Raw genomic sequence first — 26,400 nt, forward strand, 5'->3', positions numbered from 1 at the left:
AATTAGCTGAATCTTTTGACCCACTTAAGTTGGACTTAAGTATATGTCTATTTGTAATTTCATAATTTCTTCTGTTGCCTTTAAAATACAGTTCAAGTGTACTGCTAAGTGTATTGACAATCATTATAATTTAAATTAATTTGCACTTTTTTATTTTAATTTTAACTTTCAATTTGACATTATTACACAGTGCACTTTCAGTATCATAAAATAACTTCTAACTATGTTTAAGCACCTTTTAGTTAATCAAGTACAAGTACAGTTTTAAAAAATACTTGTAATTTTAAGTTTTGAAGTACACTGCAAGTCCACATTCAGTAGTCTACAGTTAAGTGCTAGGGTCATTATAATTAACTAAAAATATAACTAAAACCATGAAAAAAGAAAACAAAATTGAAATATATATATATACATATATATAAACGATCCGTTTCAACGTAGTTTAAAGGAGAAGTCCACTTCCAGAACAACAATTTACAGATAATTTACTCACCCCCTTGTCATCCGAGATGTTCACGTCTTTCTTTCTTCAGTCGTAAAGAAATTGTTTTTTAAAGGAAAACATTTCAGGATTTTCCATATAACGTTAATGGACTGATATGGTGCCTCGAGTTTGAACTTTCAAAATGCAGTTTGAATGCAGCTTCAAACGATCCCAAATGCGGTTGTAAATGATCCCAGCCAAGGAAGAAGTGTCTTATCTAGCAAAACGATTGGTTATTTCATAAAAATAATACAATTCATATACCTTTTAAAGGCACAATATGTCAGTTTTTGCCGCTAGAGGTCGCATTTTCAAAACAATAACAGAGGCGAACCTCGATGACGCAATGACAGAGCATGGAACGTTGGGAGATGTCGTTTTCACAAATCATGCTGACGGATGAGGTAATATATTGCTTTTTTTAAAACTTACCCGTACATTTAATAACAGCATTTTATGTCATCGTAATGATTTATCTGCAAAGAACATGCAATTTGATTCAATATTAGCCTTTTACTGATATGTGAATATTTGTCATGATTTGGCGGTTTTATGATGCACATTTTTACGTGTGCAAAACAGTCGTTCTAAAAGTAAACTTGAACGAACCCACCGTATTTGCAAGTATGACTAAAATGTTTTTGTGCAGCACATACTGTATTTAATTACATTACCATAGGTTTCCTCACCGGACCTGATAAAAACTAGGCATGGACTGAATTTTCAGCTGCTTAAAAGAGAAAAACGGCTGAAAATACATATATATATAATACAGGCCTATATATGACGTGCCGCACTGCACTGACCAGCAGTGTTTAGCACACAGTTTCACTCTCCTCTGGCCGCTGTCACTGGGCGGTGTGATGCTCTGCTCAATATTCTGCTCTATGAATGTGCTTTCCACTCGTGTACTGCTAACGTTACTCATGCTCACCAGAAAGTCTGAGTCTGCTCAAATAACGCACCTATAGGAAGTTTCTATGTAGTATACTTGTTCCTGTTTGCAGTAGCGCTACTGTGCTATGCTGTAGTAGTGCTGTAGCGGCCAACACTGGTAAAATGTCCTTACCCTCTCATCCACTGATCTACTCCCGCTATGCTCTGCTCACAGGTTCTGATAATAATAGCTTTGTAGGACTATACATTATTTGGATAATTAGTTTAAAAGTTATATTAAAAAACAGTTATACTTATATTCATAAGCGGAAACCGAGGATGTTGCATCATTGATAGGCAATGACAAGGGATGAGTTATTATTTAAAACAGGAATTTCTCTGGATTTACAAATCCTTGAGAACTTTTGAGATAACATAAGTACACAACTGCATGAAATATATAACACTGTGCAAGCGGTTTTTGGACATTTTATTACAAAAATCTTACATATTGTGCCTTTAATGTCAAACGCTTGCTTTTCCTGACCTCTGTTTTTTTCCGGTTCGTGACAATTAGGGTATGTCAAAAACTCCCATCTCCTGTTCCCCCTTAACTTCAAAATCGCCCTATATCGCTGTTTTACCTTTTTTGTTAAGGGTGTTTGATCATCTTTGCTTGTTCTCTTTGCAACGACTGGGTCGGTATTTCTGCAGTGAGGTAGGATGATTTTGAAATGATTTTTGAAGTTGACCCACATGGAAAGAACCTATATGAGGATATATACGCATATATGAAACCTATATGCAGTATATATGCACATATATGATAATATATATGCTGCATATATGCGTATATATGCCACATATAGGCAAAATTGAGGTGCATATATGTGCATATACAGGCCATATAGGTCTCCTGTATTGCTTCTTTATATCCACAAAAAAGCCCTATATGTACAAACAAGATATGTCTCTTATATAGCTCATGGCAGGATCTGGTCATTTTAGCTCATATCTCACTTTGGCAACTGTCATACATGATGCCTAGCTCATATTTTCTATTATCAAGGCAATAACTAAGAACTAACTAAAAAAAAAAAAAAAATGTAAAAAACTTATGTGCGAACACGTGAAATTGGTATCACATGTAATTGGCATGTTATGGAATTTACCCACACGGAAATAACCTATATGAACATATATGTTTTAATATAGGTTTTGATATAGGTTTTTAATATATGTGACATATATAAAATTGGCCAATTTTATATATGTCACATATATTAAAAACCTATATCAAAACCTATATTAAAACATATATGTTCATATAGGTTATTTCCGTGTGGGGAGTGAGAAAATACAATCTGAGTTTTTTCAACAAACCCTAACTGTCTTGAGAATACAGAGTGTTCAGGGAGAGCAAGACAAGACGAGCGTTTGAGATTAAAAAGTATTTAAATTGAAAATAACTGATCGTTTCGCTAGACAAGACCCTTCTTCCTCGGCTGGGATCGTTTACAACTGCATTTGAGATCGTTTGAAGCTGCATTTAAACTACGTTTTGGAAATTCAAACTCAGGGCACCATATCAGTCCATTATATGGAGAAAAATCCTGAAATGTTTTCCTCAAAAAACACAATTTCTTTATGACTGAAGAAAGAAAGTCACGAACATCTTGGATGACATAGGGGTGAGTACATTATCTGTAAATTGTTGTTCTGGAAGTGGACTTCTCCTTTAACTTGATGTATGAAAATAACAAACTAAAACTGAAATAAAAATGAGTGAAAACTATATACACAAAAAATGTAACAGAATAAAAATACAGGAAAATACAAAAATAAACTAGGATTATTTGTGCAGTTCTGGTCCTGCTAGTGGCACATTAAATTTACAGTAATTGACATTACACACTTCATGTGTCATGAGCTGTAATGAAACCTCTGAGCAATAGAGTTTCCTCAGTGAGTGTATTAACTTCCGCTTAGATGAAGACTATTAATAACATGATTTTTAATGCTCAGTGCACTAATTTGTGTATTTTTATGGGTCATTACGTGCTCTTTTTCTTTCTGAATTGGAGGATTTGGAGTCTCGTAGATCATGCGCTAATAGCACGCTGCAACATGGAGGAGCCAATACGCTGTGCTGCTGTTAGTACGGATGGTATCCACCTCGCTCTGGGGATGAAAGATGGATCCTTCACAGTGCTGAGAGTCAGGTGAAGCACCCAGACAAAACAGAGCAGAAGAAAGCTGTCTACCAGACAGCAGGGATACTAGACAAATTTGACCTGCCACAAGCTTATCAAAACTGCTTGCCTGCTTGTTAATATTTGAGAACTGCTTGACGTGCAGCAACCAACAAGGAGGAAAAGACAGTAAACAGGAGTATGTCATATAGAGGCCCTCTAGAGACCATCATGACTTTGTGTCATGTTCAGTAAATACTTAAAGGGGACATCGGATGCAAAATTCACTTTCACATGGTGTTTGCATATAAATAAATGTCTTAGGAGTATGTGGACACAACCACCCTACAATAAGAGTCTTCATTTTCTTCCAACAACAGAGTCACTAAGGACGCAATGGGTTAGTTTTGTTTTTGATGATAACACACCACAGAATACACAAAAAACAGAAGAGAAGGGCGGAGTAAGCAGTAGCTCATTATTATTTAAAGAGACATGCACAGTGTGAAAAGAGCTGTTTTTGACGAGGTAAAAAGGGTGTTGTTTTACACAACCTTTGAGGAATTTTAACCAAAGTATGTTGCAAAAATTTTAATGAAGACCCTAAAGAATCTTACAAACTTGTGGAAAATGGGCATCCAATCCGAAAAGTCTGATTTTGATTTGTCCTTTTATGACAAGCACTGTTATTTTAATGTTATTTATTTACTATTATAGTATTTGTTAATATTTTATGTATTTATTTTCACTTTTCTTTTTAATTTTAGATTGTTTTATTAATTTTTATGGGCTCATGTTTATTTTTATTAGATTTTACCTCTTTGTGCCTTTAATTAGTTTTTTTTTTTTTTAATTTCAGTTTTATTTTCAGGAATTGAAGTATTTAAACATTTTAATTTTAGTTAGTTGCCAGTGCAAAATTAGTTTTAAGAAAAGTTAAGACTTTTTTTTAACTATTGTTTATATCCAAAAAAATTTAAATTTTTTTTTTTTTTTTTTTTTTTTTAAATGAATTATATATGTTAGTTTATTAATAAATTCAGGTATTTGTTAATGAATGAATGAATGAATGAATGAATGAATAAGTAAATAAGTAAACAAAAAGTGTGTTAATTTAAAATAATCGGGTTTGCCTTATTAAAAGATGTTTTTTGGTTGAAATAAAATGAAATATAAATAATAGATGAAAAAGTAAAACTTTTCTGAAATGACGTGGGATGATGAACAGACTGTAAACTTTAGCCAAATTTAGCAGCCATACTTGCTAACTAGCACATTATTTGGAAGGGCGATTTTCAAAGATTCATAAAAAAACCCTTACACTCACGTCACACCGACAAGAAGCTGAGACTGTCTTGTTTTGAAAAAGAGATTATGATTTATATGGATTTTTAAAAAAGCACTGGGTGTTTTTGATCATTATAGGGTGGTTGTGTGCACACACTGCCAACACACATTTATACTCAAACAACATGTAAAAGTGAATTTTGCATCCGATGACCCCTTTAATGGACACACTTACATCTTTGACTCATCCACACTGCATTTCAGACAATGACAATAAAAACTTAAAGGTTCTTATTGTTTTGATGAATGATTAAAATATGAGGCTGATCTAAGACAGTTGTAATTGTTGATTACTGCACATTTTAAAAAATCAAGCATCTATTACTATTACCAGGTCATTTTATTCATAGGCCGCTGATCACTCCGCACTAAAAGTGACCCCCTGAGCTGTGCAGTTTCTGTATCCCTGGTCTAAAGCATCCTAAAATAAGTTACAGCACAATAAACTACGCAAATCTGTTAGACCTGTACTCATTTTGCAGGGACATGACGGAGGTTGTCCACATTAAGGACCGTAAAGAGGCCATCCATGAACTCAAGTACTCCCCTGACGGGGCGCACCTAGCCGTGGGCTCTAACGATAACTCGGTGGACATCTACGGCGTTGTGCAGCGCTATAAGAAGGTGGGCGAATGCGTGGGCTCCAGCAGCTTCATCACACACATGGATTGGTCCACCGACAGCAAGTATCTACAGACCAATGACGGGAACGGTCGACGGCTCTTCTACAGGATGCCCAGTAAGAGCTCTGTACTCTCTTTCCAGTATTTATGTCTCAGATTTGATCATGTAATTCTGACTGACAGTGTTGTTTGTGTTTAGGTGGCAAGGAAGTGACCAACAGAGAAGAGCTGAAGCTTGTCCAGTGGTCTTCGTGGACTTGTGTCCTCGGGCCGGAGGTGAACGGGATCTGGCCTAAATACTCTGATATCAATGACATCAACTCTGTAGATGCCAACTTCAATAGTCAAGTTTTAGTTACAGCGGACGATTATGGATTAGTTAAATTATTTCGATACCCATGTGTAAGAAAAGGTGGGTCCTCTTTTATTCTTGGTCTCGTTTTTTGTTAATGACATTCTGTAATTATTTATGCTTACTCAGTTTGTCGTTTTTACATCCTCAGGTGCTAAGTTTAAAAAATATTTAGGACACTCAGCACACATAACCAACATCAGATGGTCACATGATTATCAGTGGGTGATTACTATTGGTGGAGCCGACCACTCAGTGTTCCAGTGGAAGTTTGTCCCTGAAAGGAAATCAAAAGAAACTCTTCATATAGCTCCTCAAGGTGTGAGCCACAATCTTATTTTTAATCTATCTAGATATAGTAGGGTCAGTATCACCATAGACTGTCATGGACATATATATTACTGTTTTCAGTAACATATATATTACATTTTCATTGCAATATTAAGATGCAAATGATATTTTCTGAAAGGTATGATGTCCCATTTTCAAACAGGGTTATTTGTTTGCTTTCAAATTATAAATGCATAACAGATTTTATGTAAACCATGTGTTTTTAAAGAAACTCATACAATTTGCACATGTATTTTTTCTTATTTGAAGAAAACTGATATTTGGATGCAGTTTTTTGTTCGCATGTTATTGCCCCCACACCTAGATATTGAACACACTGGATTATTGCCGATATGATTGAATTATTTAAAACATTAATTTGAAATATCAAGATGACAGGGTGGACCAACAGACGATGGGGTGGACACATAAAGCAAAACACACAAACCATGACAAAATATGACAGTGAAACATTTATTCAACTTCAATAATATAATAATAATAAATAATATAATTACATTCTCAATCACATTGATATCCCCCCCCATTCATTTTAGTTTTTAGCAATATTAACTACAAATGAATGCTATGAGTGGCTGACATGACAGGGTGGACATTTTGGAACAACGACAGGGTGGACATTTTTAGCTTCAATTAGCATATTAGAATTTGGTATATTTAAACATACATATTTTGAAAATACTGTATTCTAGTCATTTCTGGCATATTTTATGCCAACAGGGTGGACATGTTAAGCTTAGGAAAAGCAAGTAAGCAAACTCATATGAAGAAAATTTGTCAGTTTAAAAGTCTTACTCACCTCAGCCAAAAATCTGTTGTCCAGATGCCACTAAAGGGGACGGCCTTTTCTTAAAGTGACGGATTCCCCAATACGACAGGGTGGACAACCATTCAAGGGACATGGACAAACTCTTCTTTTTTATTAAATAAAAATATAATTTGTATTGCCAAATGATCAATACACTCAAATTGAGTAATCTCTTATTTAACAAAATATTAACAGGAGAGCAAAATTTTCAAATTTTATGATATGACTATATTCTACTCTCATTCAAATTTAATGAGCAGTGCATGGGACATATCAAAATAACACGCATCCTCCTACACAAAACTTAAACAAATCTATAAAATGCATCTAAAGAGCAAAAGTAATGCTTTTGTTATGAATATAAAAACTTAGACTAATAAAGCACACCCTTTCATAGTCATTTTTATGTTATCATGGCAGATGAGTTATTTATGTACAGGACACCAAAAAGGCACCCTACAGTGATATTGACCCAGTACACAGGTACAACAAAATATCAATATATGTTTTATTTTTGACCTGATACACCAGTTATATGCTGCATTATTTGTTATTTTTGGTTTTGCTATTTTTACGTCTACTGAATTTTTTCATCTATTTTTACTCTGCTGAATTATTGATGAATCTGTTGAAGAAACAAATGAATCTCAAGGCAACAGCTGTGCTGCTTAAATATTTGCTGTATTATATAAGCAAAGCCCCTTTTTACTAATGCAAATTGAGTCCACTTTTTCTTGTTTCTTTTTTTTTCCTTGCATGTTGCTGCTCAGTCTACCATGTCACTGTTCATTTTCCTAATGGATTTCTCACTGCTCACGTTGGCAGTTCTATTTTTTAGCCATCAGCAGTTTTCTTAGTGATAAATCTATAAAGGGGAGCTGCAGCAATGTACTCAGGTCTCCTCATGAGATCGTGATAAATGGAATCATTGCTAATTTGTTAATTCATTTATTTGTTTTGCTTCAGTGGAATGCATGATCAACAAAGGAGCTTACTTGTTTTGCCTCCTCTGTCTTACAGAGACATTAGTAGACTCACACAGCGAGGAATCTGACTCGGATCAGTCAGACGTGCCTGAGATGGATTCTGAAATCGAACAGGAAACACAACTTACTTACAGACGACAGGTCTGTGGTGGCATGGTTAAAAAAAGACATTTTAATGTCAAAACTTGACGGCAGGTCCTCTCATGAGTCTTCTGCTGACAAATTCTCCTTGGTTGTGTGTTTGGAGTGTTTTATGGTGATGTTTTTTGGTCCAGGTTTACAAAGAAGATCTACCTCAGCTTAAAGAGCAGTGTAAGGAGAAGCATCGTGCCATGGCCATGAAGAAGAGGGAAAGAGCTCCAGCCAGTGGATTGAGGTTGCACTTTATTCATGGGTAAGTGCTTCAACAGATCCCAAACAGCATTGACAGACATCATGGTTTATTATTTGAGGAGTTCTCAAAAACACTGAAAAGATGGGAAATAAATCATTTTTCTCTGTCTCCCAAACATAAACATAGTGTACAGTTTGTACACAAACCAGCTACCATGTTACAAACAACCTGACTACTGTGACCTGCTTGTTTATACAAGGATTTTTTCTTTTGTTGTGAATTGTTATTATTTCATGACTCTGTGGAATACTTGATTCTGATTGGTTAGTCACCACATTCCAAGGTATTTTATTCTGGGTAATTGCCTGCAGTTGGCGCTGTTCACTTGGTGGGATTGGTGGGACATTTTTTCTTTGTGGAAGCTTTGCGTTTGGTTGGCTAATAAAAAATGAAAACAATTCAATGTTACGAGCACAATTATTTAATTATGTCATGGTATCGCAGAATCGTTCTCTCATTTCATACAAACGCAGCTTGCTAGCAACTGCTTTCTTCACTTAAGCTTTGCATTCAAATATTTCAACCGTTTTATGTCTAATTATTTACTTTTGTGGCAAGCAGCTGTGTAATAAGTTGGATAACGTACATCCAGCAGGTTGTTATCGCAAAATAAAGACCTTCAGTCTTATACAACAACCCTTCACATCAGCTGATAAACATGTCGGGCTTTATTCTGCGATAACAGCCGGCTGGATGTACATTATCCCTTTCTTAAAGGAGAGGAGAGGTCCACTTCCAAAACAAAGATTGACATGTAATGTGCTCACCCCCTTGTCGTCCAAGATGTTAATGTCTTTCTTTCTTCAGTCGTAAAGAAATTATCTTTTAAAAATCTTCCTACATCGCTGCAGAAGTACCGACCCAGTCTTTGCAAAGTGAACATGCAAAGAAGATCAAACACCCTTAACAAAAAAGGTAAAACAGTGATATAGGATGATTTTAAAATTCAGGAGTTTTTCGACATACCCTAACTGTCATGAACTGGAAAAAAAGACAGTCCAGGCAGAGTAAGACAAGACGAGCGCTTGGCATTAAAAAGTATATAAATTGTATTATTTTTATTAAAATAACTGATCGTTACGCTAGATAAGACCCTTCTTTCTCGGGTGGGATCATTTACCACCGCATTTGGTGTCGTTTGAACTAGCATTTAAACTGCATTTTGGAAGTTCAAAATCAGGGAACCATACCAGTCCATTATATGGAGAAAAATGCTTAAATGTTTTCCACAAAAAACATAATTTCTTTACGACTGAAAAAAGAAAGACATGAACATCTTGGATGACAAGAGATGAGTACATTATATATGAATCTTTGTTTTGGAAGTGGACTTCTCCTTTAAAACCCTGAGTTACTGTACTAATATAATATAATATAATATAACGAGGAAGTAGATTAGCAACAACACCAGAAGAACAACTAACAAGTAATGCTTGAAAAATGTAATAGTTTAAATAATATTAACTTAATAAATTCTATATTTTTGAAATGTTTTATTGTTATCTGAAATATTATTGAGTGGACTTCAGAGGAATAAATAAAACATTAAAAACAATAAATGAAATGATGATATTAAAGTTCATACCCAAAATTACACGTGAGTAGCGCTGTCAAATCGATTAATCACAATTAATTGCATCCAAAATAAAAGTTGTGGATTGTAATGGGAGTGATTTAATTTTGAACAGACCACACATCTGTAGTGTAGACACAGTGTAAATAGGTTTCCATTTATCTTTCATTATTTAGTTATGTACCTGCAAATCTTCAACTCTTTGTTTAGCTAAAAATATGCATGCCACAGCTCTGGCAAGTGCCAGTCTCAGTCCCAAACATGAACCTTAGTCACCCTTAGAGACTATAGAGCAGTTGCTGTCATTTCACACATCTTATGAAGGTTGTCTCCAGGTTGATGTTCTTTGACATTACCAATACCTTCAACATCGGCCTGCTTCTCTGACTCAGACGAAGCTCAGAGTAATGCGTGTGGACACCCCCACAGTCTGCTGGATTATAAGACCTTTCTGACAGCCTCCAGCTGTGTTCTGAAGAAGATGGTGCCCAACACTGAGATATCTCAGGAACCATGCTGTCTCCTTTTCTTTTCACCCTTTACATGTCAGACTGAAAGTTGTTAAAACTGGCTTACATCACAGGCTCACGCTTTCCAACTACTCTGAGATAATTTGGAGTGCTGGAAGAAAGTGAAAGACAGTCTTGTGCTGTTGACCAGTGTAGAAGCTGGAAACTGGACTCACAACACAGTTGCCCATCAATTTTGGTCTTTTAAAGCCCAAACGCGCTAATCCTTGTCAAAAAAAAACCTTCCGTTGAACTCAAGGCCTGCAATGACAACCACAGCTGCATCCAAAAGGTGAACTACAGATGTGTAGCATTTGTTTCAAATGCATCCAAAGGTCATCAGATGGTTTAGGGGTTACGGATTACAATCTAAGAACAGTACTAGTTGCAGTTGCAATGTTGCTTAGTGAAGCTGTGTAGCTAGAGTAGACCTGAATCTGCTTTTAGAAAATGAAAAGATGATGCAGAGAAATAAATTTAGATGAGTTTATTCAGTGTTTACAGAAGCAAGGCAATATAGGTCACTGGATAAAATCCCATTTGTCCATCTCTGTTTGTCCATTTATTGAAATAAGTAGAAATGACACTAATGCATTTACAGTGGTGTAAGTGTAGACTGAAAAATTATGAAAAATGCGATGATCATACACAATTAAAAAGATCTAAGAACATTTTCGAAATTTAATAAGGCCTGTGTTGCTTTTTTTTAAAGCTTGATAAAAGTTATGCTCAGCAGTTTACAAAATTGATAAAAAAAGAATGTAAATAGCTTTGTTGTTATTGGTGTCGAAAATGCTCAAAGTCAGCATGAAAGCATAAGGTCATCACCTTAAGCTTTTTTAAAATGCATATTATAAATCTTATCGTGAACATTAGTTTGCAGTCATCTGCCTCCAGTTTGGAGTGCAACGACCATATAGCAAAATTCAATTAACCAACAATGCATAGAACTATGTCATTACCCTACATTTATTTATTTTTCAATAATCACAATACAGAAGAAAAGATCTCTTGTAGATAGATTTGTAGACATGCAATTTATTTTAATGAAGTATAATATGACCTGTTTCATTCATTAACAAAGTCAGTTGAGTGACTTATTCAGTGACTCACTCATGATTCAGAAAGCATTTACTTGTCGCCACCTACTGGCTTAATCAAGTTACAGAGCAAATTGTTTTGGTAAATGCATTCAATAGACTTAGAAAAGTGACTTAGTATAGGATGAGCTATAGTTGAGGAAACACTTGTAATATTTGTGTGTGTGTGTAAATGTGTGTTTCAGTTACAGAGGTTATGACTGCAGAAGTAACCTCTTCTACACCCAGACCGGTGAGATTGTGTATCATGTGGCAGCTGTGGGAGTGGTGTACAACAGGCAGCAGAACACACAACGCTTTTACCTGGGCCACGATGATGACATCCTCTGTCTGGCCATCCACCCCGTCAAAGACTATGTAGCCACAGGCCAGGTACAGTCAGCTGCACAAGCAGCTGTCTTTGTCATCAACAGCATACAGAGCAGAAATGTTTCCTTACTGAATACATCAAAATCACTTCAGTTCAGCTTATGGTCACTTTATGATCAGGGAATATTAATTATCTGTGTTTGATTCTTAAACAGGTGGGCCGTGATTCTTCTATTCATATATGGGAAACAGAGTTTTTGAAGCCACTGTCTGTTCTTAAAGGATTCCACCAGTTTGGGGTGTGTGCACTTGACTTCTCAGGTATGCAGTGTTAATTAACAATTAATTAAAAGTGTTGATGAATACTATAGTGATAAAAGCCCCTTCCTGGGGTCAAGTTTGGTGTCCTGATTATTAGTGGCAAACATACAGTGCCCTCCACTAATATTGGCACCCTTGGTAAATATGAGCAAAGGTGGCTGTGAAAATGAATCTGCATTGTTTAACTTTTTTATCTTTCATTCAAAAAATTCACAAAATTCTGACCTATCATTGAAGTAAAGCAATGGAAAGTGTGGGAAACTCTTATTATGAAATAAATGTTCTTCTCTAGTTCACGCTGGCACCCAATTATTGCAACGACCTTTTCCCAAGATAAGAGCTCTCAGTTTTCTCCTATAATGCCTGATGAGTTTGGAGAACACTTGACGAGATCAGACACCATTCCTTCATACAGAATCTCTCTAGATCCTTCAGATTCCCAGCTCCATGTTAAGTTCTTCTTCTCTTCACTTCACCCGACTCATTTTCTATAGGGTTCAGGTCAGGGAACTGGGACGGCTTTTTATGCTCAGTGAAACATATTTGTGTTGATTTTGATTGTTTTGGATCATTGTCCTAATGGAAGATTCAATCATGGCCCGTTATAAGATTTCTAACAGAGGCAGTCAGGTTTAGATTTTTTATCTGTTGGTATTTGATAGAATCCATCATGCCATGCATCTGAACAAAATGTCCAGAACCTCTGGCAGAAAAATAGGCCCACAACATTAAAGATCCAGCAATATATTTAACCGTGAACATGAGGTACTTGTTATCCCCGTATGCACCAAAACCATCTGGTGGGTTTGCTGCCAAAAAGCTCTTTTTTTTTAGTTTCATCTGACCACAGTAGCCAGTCGTGTCTGACAACTAAATATGCTGGAGTTTGTTTTCAGATGAGTGAGGAGGATTTTTCTTGAAACCCTACTGATCAACATGTGGTGATGTAGGGGCTGTTAGAGTTTTTTTAGGCTTTCTGAAACCAAGACTCAACTAATCTCTGCAATTCTCCAGCTGTGATTGTTGGAGAATCTTTGGCCACTCAAACTCTCCTCCTCACCGTGCATTAGGATGATATCGACACACATCTATAGCCGCTTTCTATTTTGTGAAGTTCAACAATCTTGTTCTGCACCTCAGAACTATATTCTTTGGTTTGACTCTTTAAGATGGATGATTAAGTGAATTTGGCCTTTGTGTTCCTCGTATTTATAATCATATGAAACAGGAAGTCATGGCTGGACAGTTCCATGCTCCTACTGACCCCAAATGTTTGAATGGCAGTGTATATTCTTTACGAAGTGAAAATGGTGAAGTGGAGTGAAGAGCCAAAGCATACTACAAAAAGAAGACCCTGGGAGATTAAAATGATCCTTCAAATGCTAAAATGAACAAATAGCTCCATTTTCTGACATATCTAAAATAGTATGACTCATGCTCTGAATCAAAGTATGAATAGAATAGTATTTCCAGTGTGGAAATAAAATAGATCAGCTGCCTTTGTATGTGTGTGTGTGTGTGTGTGTGTTATGAAACAATGGGAGCTTTTTGTTATTGTTGTTGTTGTAACACTGAGGCATGAATTGTTTGACACTCAGAAGATGACGTATTATCAAATAGAATTTATAACAGTGGATTTCATAGCAAACGTACCTAAGCAGGTTGTCCATATAATCTCTATTACGTATATGCATTTGGCAGACACTTTTATCCAAGGTAACTTGCATTTAATGCATTTAAGATATATACACTTCCATTAATTATTGCATTGCATTCCTTGGGAATCAAACCCATGACCTTGATGTTGAAAGCACTGTTTGCTACTGTTTAAGCTACAGAAAATCTGTTAGTCTTGCACATATAGACTTTGCCACCTATTCTTGTCCATTTATGCAGTAATAGACCATGTGGCAAAGATGTAAAACAGGGGTGCTTAACCCTGTTCCTGGAGATATACCTTCATGCAGAGTTCAGTTCCAACCCTGATCAAACACACCTGAACCAACTAATTAGGATCTGAAGGAGCATTTGATAGTTACAGACAGGTGTGTGTGATCAGGGTTGGAATTAAACTCTGCAGGAAGGTCGATCTCCAGGAACAGGGTTGGGCACCCCTGATGTAAAACCACCAAAGACAAATATTTATATATGTATTTATTCATTCTAAACTAGTGGTGTGGGTAATTCTGAAATCATTCTCTGTGAACAGATCTACAACTTGACTTAAACTAGACAAATTTCCTGTTTAAAACTAAAGGGTCAGGTGTATAGAAGAGCTTCTCTTCACACGGCAAAACAGCAGAGCCTCACACTATCTGTCAATGTCACAAGCCTAAACATAAATGATTATTCTCATTAGATGCCATCCAGCTGAAATTTCCACTGGAGCGATGCTGTCACATTGTATTACTTGAGACATCTTGTTTCATTTTTAGCAGGGTGAAGATGGTATAAAGTCATTACATGATGTACATGCCATTATTTGGCTGATGTTGAGTGTAATCAGAGCCATATGATGTCTATCTCTGCAGCGGATGGGAAGAGGCTGGCTTCAGTAGGTCTGGATGACAATCATACCATCGTCCTTTGGGAATGGAGAAAAGGAGAAAAGCTCTCCACCATCCGGTGAGTGAATAAGTCCTGCTTTGCTTCTTTAAAGATGCAGTCCATGTTTGTTTGCATGGCGCAAATAATATAATAGTGTACTCCTGAAAGCTGACAAAATACACTTTCGGCAAATATAAGCATGGTGCAGCAAATTTTTATGACACTTTTAAATTCTTTCAAATCCCAGATAAACTTTATTCTTTGGTCATATCTCTTACATATCTCTTTTAAAATATACTGGCATCAGTCCATTTTAGCAGATTAGTGTCTCAGCACTTCTTAGACATTAGCCTGTTTATCATGCAATCTCTGTTTCGGCATGATTATTATCTCATGAGAGAATAGCGAAACTCACAGCTGTCCTTTTCTCTCCCTAAGGAGTGATTTTCATGATACGGCTGGTTTATGTCAACTCTGGGATTGTTTTAGCCTTCTATCACAACATACTGTGATAGCTGTTAATGAAAGTTTTATTTAGTTATTTATTTATTTGCTATATTGTGTTTATGATCAATCACAAATTTTTTTTTTCTTCTGGCAGACAATGAATTTCTGTTCATGAATTTTATGTTTGTGTCCTAGAATGTAATAATAACGATTTATAATTTCTTCAGAAAATGTCAATCTCTAGTACAAAACAGCTGTTGATACCGTTACAGCCAACTACAGCTCTTTACTATAGTAAAACACTGTAATGTACATCCTCTCATGGTTTATTGCTGTAATATTGCAAGGTTTCAAAGAGTGCATACCTGCTCTTACAGTCTGAAGCGTTTGTATTCCTCTGTCTGGATGCTCTTGAGTTCATAGGTAGTGTGGAGCTCTGGCCGACTCCTCCCTGGGGCTTTCTCTGGTAGAGAGGATGCTTGTGCGGGTGGAAGTAAATAGGGCCTGACAGTGCAGTCACTGCTCAGTGCTCTGCCCGCTCCACATCGGGCCTAATGCAAAACTGCAGACAGCCACTGTCCGCTGCGCTGCTAAATTCGCTACCGGCACTCAGACAGTGGAAACAGCACAGCAGACAGGTCAATTACAGCCCTATAGTGCCCTATTGTGAACCTTTAAACTCCTAAAAAAAGATAGAGGGCTGTTCAATTCACCCATTTTGGCATCATCAAAAGAATCCAAGATACATTTAACAACGTAAATGTCTCTCTTTTCACTTTAAGGGGAAGCAAGGACAAAATATTTGTCATTAAAATCAACCCGTACATGCCAGACAAACTGATAACCGCTGGAGTGAAACACATGAAGTTTTGGCATAGAGCAGGTAAGACTATGGCTACGTCCGCATTAATCTGGATATATTTGAAAACTATGTTTTCATTTTAAAATGCTCTCCGTCTGATATGTTTTTAAGCATTTTCCAAAAGTTCCTCGTTCACAGTGACTGACACAGGTTACATGACACCATTTTCACTTAAAAATTTAAGACTTGCACTTTGAAAACCGTTTTCAAAAGTTTGTGCCTTAGGCTGGCCACAATAAAAGGCCACTATAAAATGTGCAGTTTTATCACATAGAACAATGCCACAGATATCGCAAGTTTTGAGGCGTTTCAGAGAATTTGGCAGTACATCCAACCGGCCTCACAACCGCAGACCACGTGTAACCACACCAGCATCTTCACCTCCAAGATCATCTGAGACCAGCCACCCGGACAGCTGCTGCAACAATCGGTTTGCATAACCAAAGAATTTCTGCACAAGTCGGAAACAGTCAGAAACCGTCTCAGGGAAGCTCATCTGCATGCTCGTCATCATCACTGGGGTCTAGACCTGACTGCAGTTCGTCGTCGTAACCGACTTGAGTGGGCAAATGCTCACAATCGATGGTGTGTGGCACTTTGGAGAGGTGTTCTCTTCACGGATGAGTCCTGGTTTTCACTGTACAGGGCAGATGGCAGACAGTGTGTATGGCGTCGTGTGGGTGAGCGGTTTGCTGATGTCAACGTTGTGGATCGAGTGGCCCATGGTGGCAGTGGGGTTCTGGTATGCACAGGCGTATGTGATGGACAACGAACACAGGTGCATTTTATTGATGGCATTTTGAATGCACAGAGATACCGTGACAAGATTCTGAGGCCCATTGTTGTGGTATCATCCACAACCATCACCTCATGTTGCAGCATGATAATGCACGGCCCCATGTTACAAGGATCTGTACACAATTCCTGGAAGCAACTCTATGTGAAGGAGATGTGTTGTACTGCATGAGCAAATGGTGGTCACACCAGATACTGACTGGTTTTCGGACCCCCCCAATACAGTAAAACTGCACATTTTAGAGTGGCCTTTTTATTGTGGCCAGCCTAAGGCACACCTGTGCAATAATCATGCTGTCTAGTCAGCATCTTGATATGCCACACCTGTGAGGTGGATGGATTATCTCGGCAAAGGAGAAGTGCTCACTAACACAGATTTAGACAGATTTGTGAACATTATTTGAGAGAAATAGGCCTTGTGTGTACATAGAAAAAGTCTTAGATCTTTGAGTTCAGCTAACGAAAAATGGGGGCAAAAACAAAAGTGTTGCGTTTATATTTTTGGTCAGTGTATAAGGGGTACAATTGAAGCAGGGGTACAATTTGAATACCCCTGTTTTACAGTCCAAACTACAACATGAAACAGTGTTTTCAAATGTGTCCATCATGTGAACCTCTTGTGGAGTATGTGAATCACTATCCTTCCACTGTCAGAGATCATCTCACAAACATTTGATGTTCTCAGGAGGTGGACTGATTGGGAAGAAGGGGAGCATGGGAAAAACTGAAACCATGATGTGCGCTGTATACGGCTGGACAGAAGAAATGGTGTTCTCAGGAACCTGCACTGGAGACATCTGCATCTGGAGAGATATGTTCCTGGTGAAAACTGTCAAAGCTCATGATGGGCCTGTGTTTAGCATGCACGCCCTGGAGAAGGTATCAGATTTAGATATAAACAGTAAACAAATGGAATCACTATCTCTTTAAATATTTCAGAAATGTGAAAATGTGAATGTATTGTTGATAAGGGTTTTGTGACTGGCGGAAAAGATGGAATAGTGGCTTTGTGGGACGATACATTTGAGAGATGCCTCAAGACATATGCCATAAAACGAGCGGTGCTGGCCCCAGGCTCCAAAGGTGAGGATGTCCCTTGGATTATTTCAAACACAATTTTAGATATCAGAAATAAGACCCCTTTTGAAAAAAAACAGCATATGCTGGTTTAGGTTTTGATGCTGGGATGCTGGTTTATGCTGGTCCTTTGCTGGTTCATGCTGGCTCTTTGCTGGCCCTTTGATGGTTTAAGATGTTCCTGGACCAGCACATGACCAGTAAAGGACTAGCATAAACCAGCTAAAACCAGTATCAAAACCTACCTAACCAGTATGTGCTGTTTTTTTCAACAGGGACATCTCATATCTATCATCTTTTATTTTGTTTTACATTGTTTTTAAAGGATGTTTAAAGTAGGGATGTGCCCAAACAGTGAGTATGTATTCGGAAAGGCATGGAAAAGGACATGGTTCTACAGAGCCATGAAAAGGACATGGTTAGCTACTTGCTAATGGTTGCCTGTTATATTACAGTACATAAAATTTTGCTTATCACATAAACAGAGTAAGGAGAGATGACTGATAGGATAATGGTAAATTATTTGCAGATCCTGAGCATCACTGACAAACATCTAATCTTGTGGCAAATGTGTGGTAACCCTAGTGAAAAATAAATATACTTAATTGTATTTAAAATATTTTTATTTCATGATAAGTATACTAAAAATAGATTGACATACTGTCAATACTAACTGAAACTACACTCTAAATGTAGTTATTTCATGCTTTAATCAAGCACAGACTTTGTGCACTACAAATTAAATTGTAAAATATATATTGGGGGAATATATATATATATATATATATTCATTTTTAAGAAAGTGCACTGGCTAGGTTCTTAATTCTATTGACAGCATGTTTGAAACTTGTTAAAAATTATTTTCATAATAGTAATGTCTGAGCACAAAAAACACATAAATATTACCTACACACACACACACTCACATAAACTAACTGGATGAAACCTTCAAAATCAGATGCCCACTTCATAAACCCAATGACATGTCAAAGCTCACTCAGCCCAACAACTAGTCTCAGTTATTGATGTTTGAGGGAACACATCTTATGATCCTGTAGATGTATAATGGGATGCTGGTTTTGTTTGTTTATGCTGGATAAGAAGTCATTTTTCTTTATTAAAGAGTCATACTAAATGGTACAAGACCAAAAAAACTAGGTTTCTTAAAATAAACAACTAATTTGTTTCCAGCAAAGAAAAATTAAACATTTTTATTGCTGGAAACCATCATAAATAACATCAAAAACTAAAACCATTTAATGCTGTTTTTTTTATATAACAGGGTATGCATTTATTTGGAGTGGCGATTGGTGTCTGTGGTTGGATTTTAAACAAAACATTGAATACTGATATTTACATGTATTTTACATGTATAAAATGAAGATACTTTAAATGTGAAATCAATAATACACTGTCAAGTCACTGTTAAGTAAGCGATTATGCATATACACAAGGTTGCAGAGGATTGAACTGAATCATTTAATGAGGTGATTCATTCAAGTTCTGTCGCTGGGGCGGTACAACGCCATGTTGCTCAAAGATGCAAAACGGTGCTGTGGCTGTGTTTGGAATGGTTATTTGTTGGCAAAATAGAGCAAAAACAGGCAATATGCTGTCTAAAATGTAAGTCTCTTAATATTAAGTTCTTGTTTATTAACTGTTATTTTATTATTTAACTGTTGCATAAAATCAGTATCACATTTGTAATCATGCTGAGGCACTCTTCGTTTGATATTGACTAACTTTCTGTGTCACAGAGAGAGAATGAGACAATAAACAGCACTTACTCTTTCACAAAACATAGCTTACTTAGGGACATTATAACTAACCACCATTAATTTATATGTAAATCTTTTCATTTTTCACATAGACCAATATGTTTGTATTTACAAATAAATGGACTAATTGTATTTACTCAAAACAATTTGGTTTGTTCCCTAATGAACAGGTTGCATATCAGCACTCATTATTTTTATTATTAAGGGAAAAGTGGTTATTTTTTCATTTTTTTTGGAGCCATTTCGCTCTCCTAATTTAAACGAAAAGTAAAAAGTCACGAAAATTGAGGTATACCCTGTTGAAAAAAACCAGCATATGCTGGTTAGGTAGGTTTTGATGCTGGGATGCTGGTTTTTAGCTGGTTTATGCTGGTCCTAGTAATGGGAGTGCACTTGTATTGCAGTGACCTGGGTTCCAATCCAGTCTGTAGTGCTTCCTACATTCAGTGTACATATTTCTGTTCTCATTGTGTCTTTTATGTTCTCTAGATAAGTGAGTTAGCTGGTATGCTGGGGGCGTTAGTAAAAGGAAAACTGTGCCATTATTTGCAAAGTCTAATTTATTGCATTAGAAGCACGCAATAATGATGACATTAGCACACTTCAAGTTTACTTGGAATGCCAATCCAATGTGTTTCACAGTCACTAAAAGGATAAAGGATAGTACGGCTTAAGGTTGTTATTAGTATAACATTAATGTATGTTCAACACTCTTACAGTGTAACTTACAGTGTCAGCAAAATACATTTTAAATTTATGCTGAGTGAATTCTACATTTCAAAATTTAAATACAATAGTGGATATTTAAATTGTACTTAAGTATACTTGAAATAGTCCCACTTTAGCACAAACAAGTATATTTATTACAACTTCAGCACTGCTTTTGCACAACTAAAATGCATTTAGTACAAAATTAGTTGTTCCAGTTTGACAGACTTTAAGTGTACCTGTTTATGGTGTGCCACAAATACATTTAGTTATACTAAAGTACATACAATTAAATTGTGCTTAAGTGTACTATTTTTCACTAGGGAAGTACTGCCACTCAGTAGTAAACACAGAGTATGTATGATCGCAAATCTCAAAAATGTAAAAGTAAGTGCGCATTTAAAAGCAATTTCAATAATAATAATAGCTGCTCCATAATATCCGTAATTTATATACAGCATAATTACCCAATGATATAATTGCAAGAGAAAGCATTAAAAAATATTTTTTCCTCTCATCTCGCATTTATTTCCTTAGGGGTTCCGTAGTACATGTCATTTTCTTTCCAAATATGGTATTTGGATTCGGGCACATCACTAGTTTAAATGTTCTTACTGTAAAAGACAAAAATACTAATTAAGAAACTTTTTTTGGTGGCTTTAACAGTAAAACTTATGCAGTTAAAACCATTCAGGTCAAATGCCTCCATGCATTCGCTAAGAACATTCAGTGTTTAATAAATAGAAAGCCAAGGTCATGGATGAGTGTTTATTTATAACACGTCCCTTCCTGCAGGTTTGCTTTTAGAGGACAACCCCTCCATTCGTGCCATATCTTTGGGTCATGGGCATATTCTTGTAGGAACAAAGAACGGAGAGATTCTGGAGGTGGACAAAAATGGGCCCATCACTCTTTTGGTTCAGGTAAGGCACAGATTCAGCTGCCAGATTGGCTTGACAAGCCATGAAACATGGACATTCAAAAATAAAATAAAATAACATACTGAGAAATAAGATAACCCTTACCAAAAAGAAGCATACTTCAGGTTTATTTTTATAAAGTATACTTAAGTAAAGTTCAAGTATACTTTATTTGATAAGTATACAAATATAGTGTACTATTTCAGTACTCCTTGGGACTAAATTGGCCCACTTTCTAGTATATAAAAGTATACTTTTAAGTATAGTTAGAGTATAACAGTAGTAAACTTTGAGTACACAGCTAGTTTAGATCCATGTTTTAGTTTGTACTGCAATTATACTAAAAGTGAACTTATGGGTATACTGATAGTTCACTAATTAAATATTTGTAGCATTTTTTAGTAATATCTAGACTTTTCTAAGACTTTTTCAAAGTATAAGTCAAGTATACTTAAAGGAGAACTCCACTTCCAGAGCAAGTTTACAAATAATTTACTCACCCCATTGTCATCCACAATGTTCATGTCTTTCTTTCTTCAGTCGTAAAGAAATTATGTTTTTTGAGGAAAACATTTCAGGATTTTTCTCCATATAATGGACTGATATGGTGCCCAGATTTTGAACTTCCAAAATGCAGTTTAAATGTGGCTTCAAATGATCCCAAATGCGATTGTAAATTATCCCAGCTGAGGAAGAAGGGTCTTATCTAGCGAAACGATCAGTTATTTACATTAAAAAATAATACAATTTAAATACTTTTTATTCTCAAACACTCGTCTTGCCTTGGGATTTTTTCGACATACCCTAGCTGTCATGAACCGGAACAAAAACAGTCCAGGCAGAGTAAGACAAGATGAGCGTTTGGCATTAAAAAAGTATATAAATTGTATTATTTTTATTAAAATAACCGATCGTTACGCTAGATAAGACCCTTCTTCCTTGGCTGGGATTGTTTACAACCATATTTGTGATCGTTTGAAGCCGCATTTAAACTGCATTTTGGAAGTTCAAAATCGGGGCACCATATCAGTCCATTATATGGAGAACAATCCTGAAATGCTTTCATCAAAAAACATAATTTCTTCACAACTGAAGAAAGAAAGACATGAACATCGTGGATGACAAGGGGGTGAGTACATTATTTGCAAATTGTTGTTCTGGAAGTGGACTTCTCCTTTAAATGTCATTTTAAGTGTATTTTGATAAGTACATAAAGCATGTTTTTGAGAAGTACTTAAAAAGTAGAAGTACTAAAGTATACTTTAGTGTTTTTAGTTTAAAAGAAGTATACTAGTAGCACACTTGAATAAACTTCTTTTTTTATAAGGGAAGAGCTCAATAAAGGATTTATGTTTGGTTGGGCTTGCTGACTCATTTAACAGGTCTTACAAGTCTTACCCTCGAGCTGTCTGTCATGTTGCATAATCTTTGCATCCCTGGATGTAAACCTACATAAACACAGACATTAGTTTTAAATGAGTGTCTTTGTCATGACTTACACATTTAAAAAGGCCAGTTTCTCAGTCACTTTAATCTAGCTTGTAAATATATCATGCGTGTAAGTAGTCATATGCACATAACTTGAATATGAGTGAACTGCAGTTTATAAAGGATGTGATTGTTTAATTTCAAATAGAACTAGATTTTCATGTTATCCCATCCAAATCTCATCACTTGGTGTTGAGCGTTTGGACATTGTTATACGTATGTTTGAGTTGACAGACTTCATAGAAAATCGCATAATATATCACTGACCCTGATTTTTTTTATCTTCAGACTATGATTTCTTTCAGTCGGAAGATATCAAACATGTTTGATATTTTAAGCTTATTTTAGAACACATATTGTTTTCATTTGTCACGTGTCTCCACGCAACAAGGCGCACGTTTGTGACCAACGTGAAAGTCTGGTAGTATGTGATCCTCGGGCGCTTATGATGGCTGGTTTTTCCTCTATAACTACCCTTACCAAAAAGAAGTATACTTCAAATTTATTTCATTAAATATACTTAAGTAGAGTTTAAATATATTTTTAAGTATACCTTATGTAGTAAGTATACAAATGTCAGTGTACTAGTAGTATACTTGTAAGTGTACTATTTCAATACTTCTTGGGACTAAATTGGCCCACTTTCTAGTATATAAAAGTATACATTCAAGTATAGTTTAAGTATAACAGTAGTAAACTTTGAGTACACAATTAGTTTATATCCGTGTTTTAGTTTGTACTGCAACTATACTAAAAGTGAACGTATAGGTATACTGATAGTTTACTAATTAAATACTTGTAGCATTTTTAGTACACTTTGAAGTATAGTCTTAGTAAACTACTAGTAGTTTTATGCTGCAAGTATACTCATAAATTTTCTTTAAGTGAACTTTACATCATACTTTAAGTATACTACTATGTCCCTATTTAAGTATTAATTTGTATATTTTCCACTTGAATGTGGGTAAGTTTCATAAGTAATAATAAAAAAGAAATAAACAACATTTTGAACAAAAAGCTGAAAAAAGACTATGAATTGGATTCAGAATGATAATCAAAACTTAGATGGAGTCAATTAACACCCCAAAGCTTGACAGTCATTATTACCTCTTCATGGGCCACATTTTATTCCGTAACGTTACAGTGTTGATGCTGTTTTATGACTGATGATCTTGTTAAAAACATGTGGAAGCATTTGTTGTTTCGTTTTTTTTACTTGTGTTTTGGAAATTCTGTACAGAAGATGTGTAAAAAGCGCCCCCTACCACATAACAATGAAAACATGGATTCTCTGAGAACAATATTGCTCAAATATATTTAGACTTTTTGTAAGTATAAGTCAAGTATACTTAAATGTCATTTCAAGTATATTTCTGAGAAGTACATAAAGCACATTTCTGAAAAGTACATAAAAAGTAGACTGAAAGTATACTTTCCTATTTTTTAGTTTAAAAGAAGTATACTAATAGCACACTTGAATAAACTTTTTTTTCATAAGGGTATGTAACACTGTGTAACGTTATGGTATAAAATATCGACTTATGAAGAGGTAATAATGACTGTCAACCTTTGGGGTGTTGATCAACTCCATCTATGTTTTAACTATCATGAATAGTCCTTTTTAGCTTTTTGTATAATATGTTGTTTATTTATTTATTTATTTTTTATTTATGAAACTTATGAAACACATTCAAGTGTTTATATAAAAGAATGCATGAAGCTAGAATAAAATGTTTTCATTTACAAGCAAATGCCCTGTTCTTTCTTTTGATGTTTTGTATGTTCAGATATTCATATAACAAAAAATATACAAAATCATACCTAGATAGGGACATAGTAGTATACTTAAAGAATGATGTAAAGTTACTATAAGTTTACTGAGACTATACTTCAAAGTGTACAAAAAATGCATAAAAAGTATTTAATTAGTATACTTGCAGTACAAACTGAAAACATAGATGGAAAGTAGTTGTGTACTCAAAGTTTACTTCTGTTATACTTAAAAGTATACCTTTTTATACTAAAAATTGGGTCAATTTAGTCCCAAGGAGTGTTGAAATAGTACACTTAAAACTATACTACTGGTAAAGTGATATTTGTATACTTACTACATGAGGTATACTTAAAAATATACTTGAACTTTACTTAAGTATACTTAATAAAATAAACTTGAAGTATACTACTTTTTGGTAAGGGTCACTGTGGTTTTGATGCTGTTTTATGTCTGACGATTGTGTTAGATTACACGTGGAATCTTCTGTTGTTTTGTCCTCTTCACTTGTGTTTTAGAAATTCTGTACAGTAGACATGTAATAGTGATGAAAACATGGATTCTCAAAGCACAAGTATAGCTCAAATATACTTTTTCTAAGTATAAATCAAGTATACCTAAATGTCATTTTAAGTATATTTCTGAGAAGTGTATTAAGCACATTTCTGAGAAGTACATAAAAAGTAGACTGAAAGTATACTTTAGTATTTTTAGTTTAAAAGAAGTATGCACTTGATTAAAGTTCTTTTTCGTAAGGGATGCCTAAATACAGTCATGTGAAAAAGTTAGGACACCCTTTTGAATTCCATGGTTTTCTGTATGAGGACATCATTAAAAAAAAAAGGTCTTTGGCTGGTCTTAAAATTTTGAAAATAAAACCTCAGATGAACAACAAAACATGACAAATTGCACTGTGTCATTATTTACTGAACAAAAATAAAGCCAAAATGGAAAAGCCATGTGTGACAAAGTTAGGACACCCTTACTGTTAACATTGGAATTAAGAGGGTAAATAACAGTCAAGCACTGCTAATCAAATACCTTTGATTAACTGATCATCAGCAAGTCTGAGTGCCTCTATAAAAGCATAAGCTTTGGCAGTTTGCTGGTCTGGAGCCTTCAAGTGTATGTTAACACAATGCCAAGAAGGTAAGACATCAGCAATCATCTTAGAGAAGCAATTGTTGCTGCCATCAATCTGAGAAGAGTATAGGGCCATTTCCAAACAATTTGAAGTTTATTCACAAGTGGAAGACATTGAAAACAGACACCTCTCCTTCCAGGAGTGGACGTCCCAAAAAATTCACCCCAAGATCAGACCGTGCAACGCTCAGAGAAATGGCAGACAACCCAAGAATTACACCTCAGACTCCACAGGCCTCAGTTAACACGTTAAATGATCAAGTTCATGACAATACCATTAGAAAAATATGGGACAAAAATGGCATGTTTGGAAGGCTTGGCAGAAGAAAGAAGAGTCTTCTATCTAAAAAAAACATTGCAGCACAGTTTAGGTCTGCAAAGTTGCATCTGAACAAAACACAAGTTTTCTAGAATAATGTCCTTTGAACAGACAAGACTGAAGTGGAGGTGTTTGGCCATAAAGCACAGCGCCAAGTTTGGTGAAAACTTAAAGAATATATCAGCACAAACACCTCATACCAAAAGACAAGCATGCTGGAGGACAGATGATAATTTTGTGCTTGCTTTGTAGCCACCGGACCTGGGCACCTTACAGTCATTGAGTTGGCCATGAACTCCTCTGTATGTCAAAGTATTCTA

General features: G+C 35.7%; 1 protein-coding gene across 4 annotated transcripts in view; it reads left to right on the plus strand.

Annotated features, from left to right (window-relative positions):
- eml5 (EMAP like 5) overlaps nucleotides 1-26,400 on the plus strand; it is a 128,942-nt gene that overhangs the window by 63,740 nt on the left and 38,802 nt on the right. For all 4 annotated transcript variants that reach the window (XM_051133784.1, XM_051133785.1, XM_051133787.1 and 1 more), the window contains 13 exons: nucleotides 3,445-3,582; nucleotides 5,382-5,638; nucleotides 5,722-5,934; nucleotides 6,026-6,193; nucleotides 8,054-8,160; nucleotides 8,295-8,413; nucleotides 11,781-11,967; nucleotides 12,120-12,225; nucleotides 14,757-14,850; nucleotides 16,002-16,102; nucleotides 17,562-17,755; nucleotides 17,848-17,959; nucleotides 21,235-21,362. In XM_051133784.1, the coding sequence (XP_050989741.1) occupies nucleotides 3,445-3,582; nucleotides 5,382-5,638; nucleotides 5,722-5,934; nucleotides 6,026-6,193; nucleotides 8,054-8,160; nucleotides 8,295-8,413; nucleotides 11,781-11,967; nucleotides 12,120-12,225; nucleotides 14,757-14,850; nucleotides 16,002-16,102; nucleotides 17,562-17,755; nucleotides 17,848-17,959; nucleotides 21,235-21,362 (1,924 nt within the window). The remainder of the gene's footprint in view (nucleotides 1-3,444; nucleotides 3,583-5,381; nucleotides 5,639-5,721; nucleotides 5,935-6,025; nucleotides 6,194-8,053; nucleotides 8,161-8,294; nucleotides 8,414-11,780; nucleotides 11,968-12,119; nucleotides 12,226-14,756; nucleotides 14,851-16,001; nucleotides 16,103-17,561; nucleotides 17,756-17,847; nucleotides 17,960-21,234; nucleotides 21,363-26,400) is intronic.

Source organism: Labeo rohita, chromosome 17 (genome assembly GCF_022985175.1).
Source record: "Labeo rohita strain BAU-BD-2019 chromosome 17, IGBB_LRoh.1.0, whole genome shotgun sequence".
Lineage (NCBI taxonomy): Eukaryota > Metazoa > Chordata > Actinopteri > Cypriniformes > Cyprinidae > Labeo > Labeo rohita.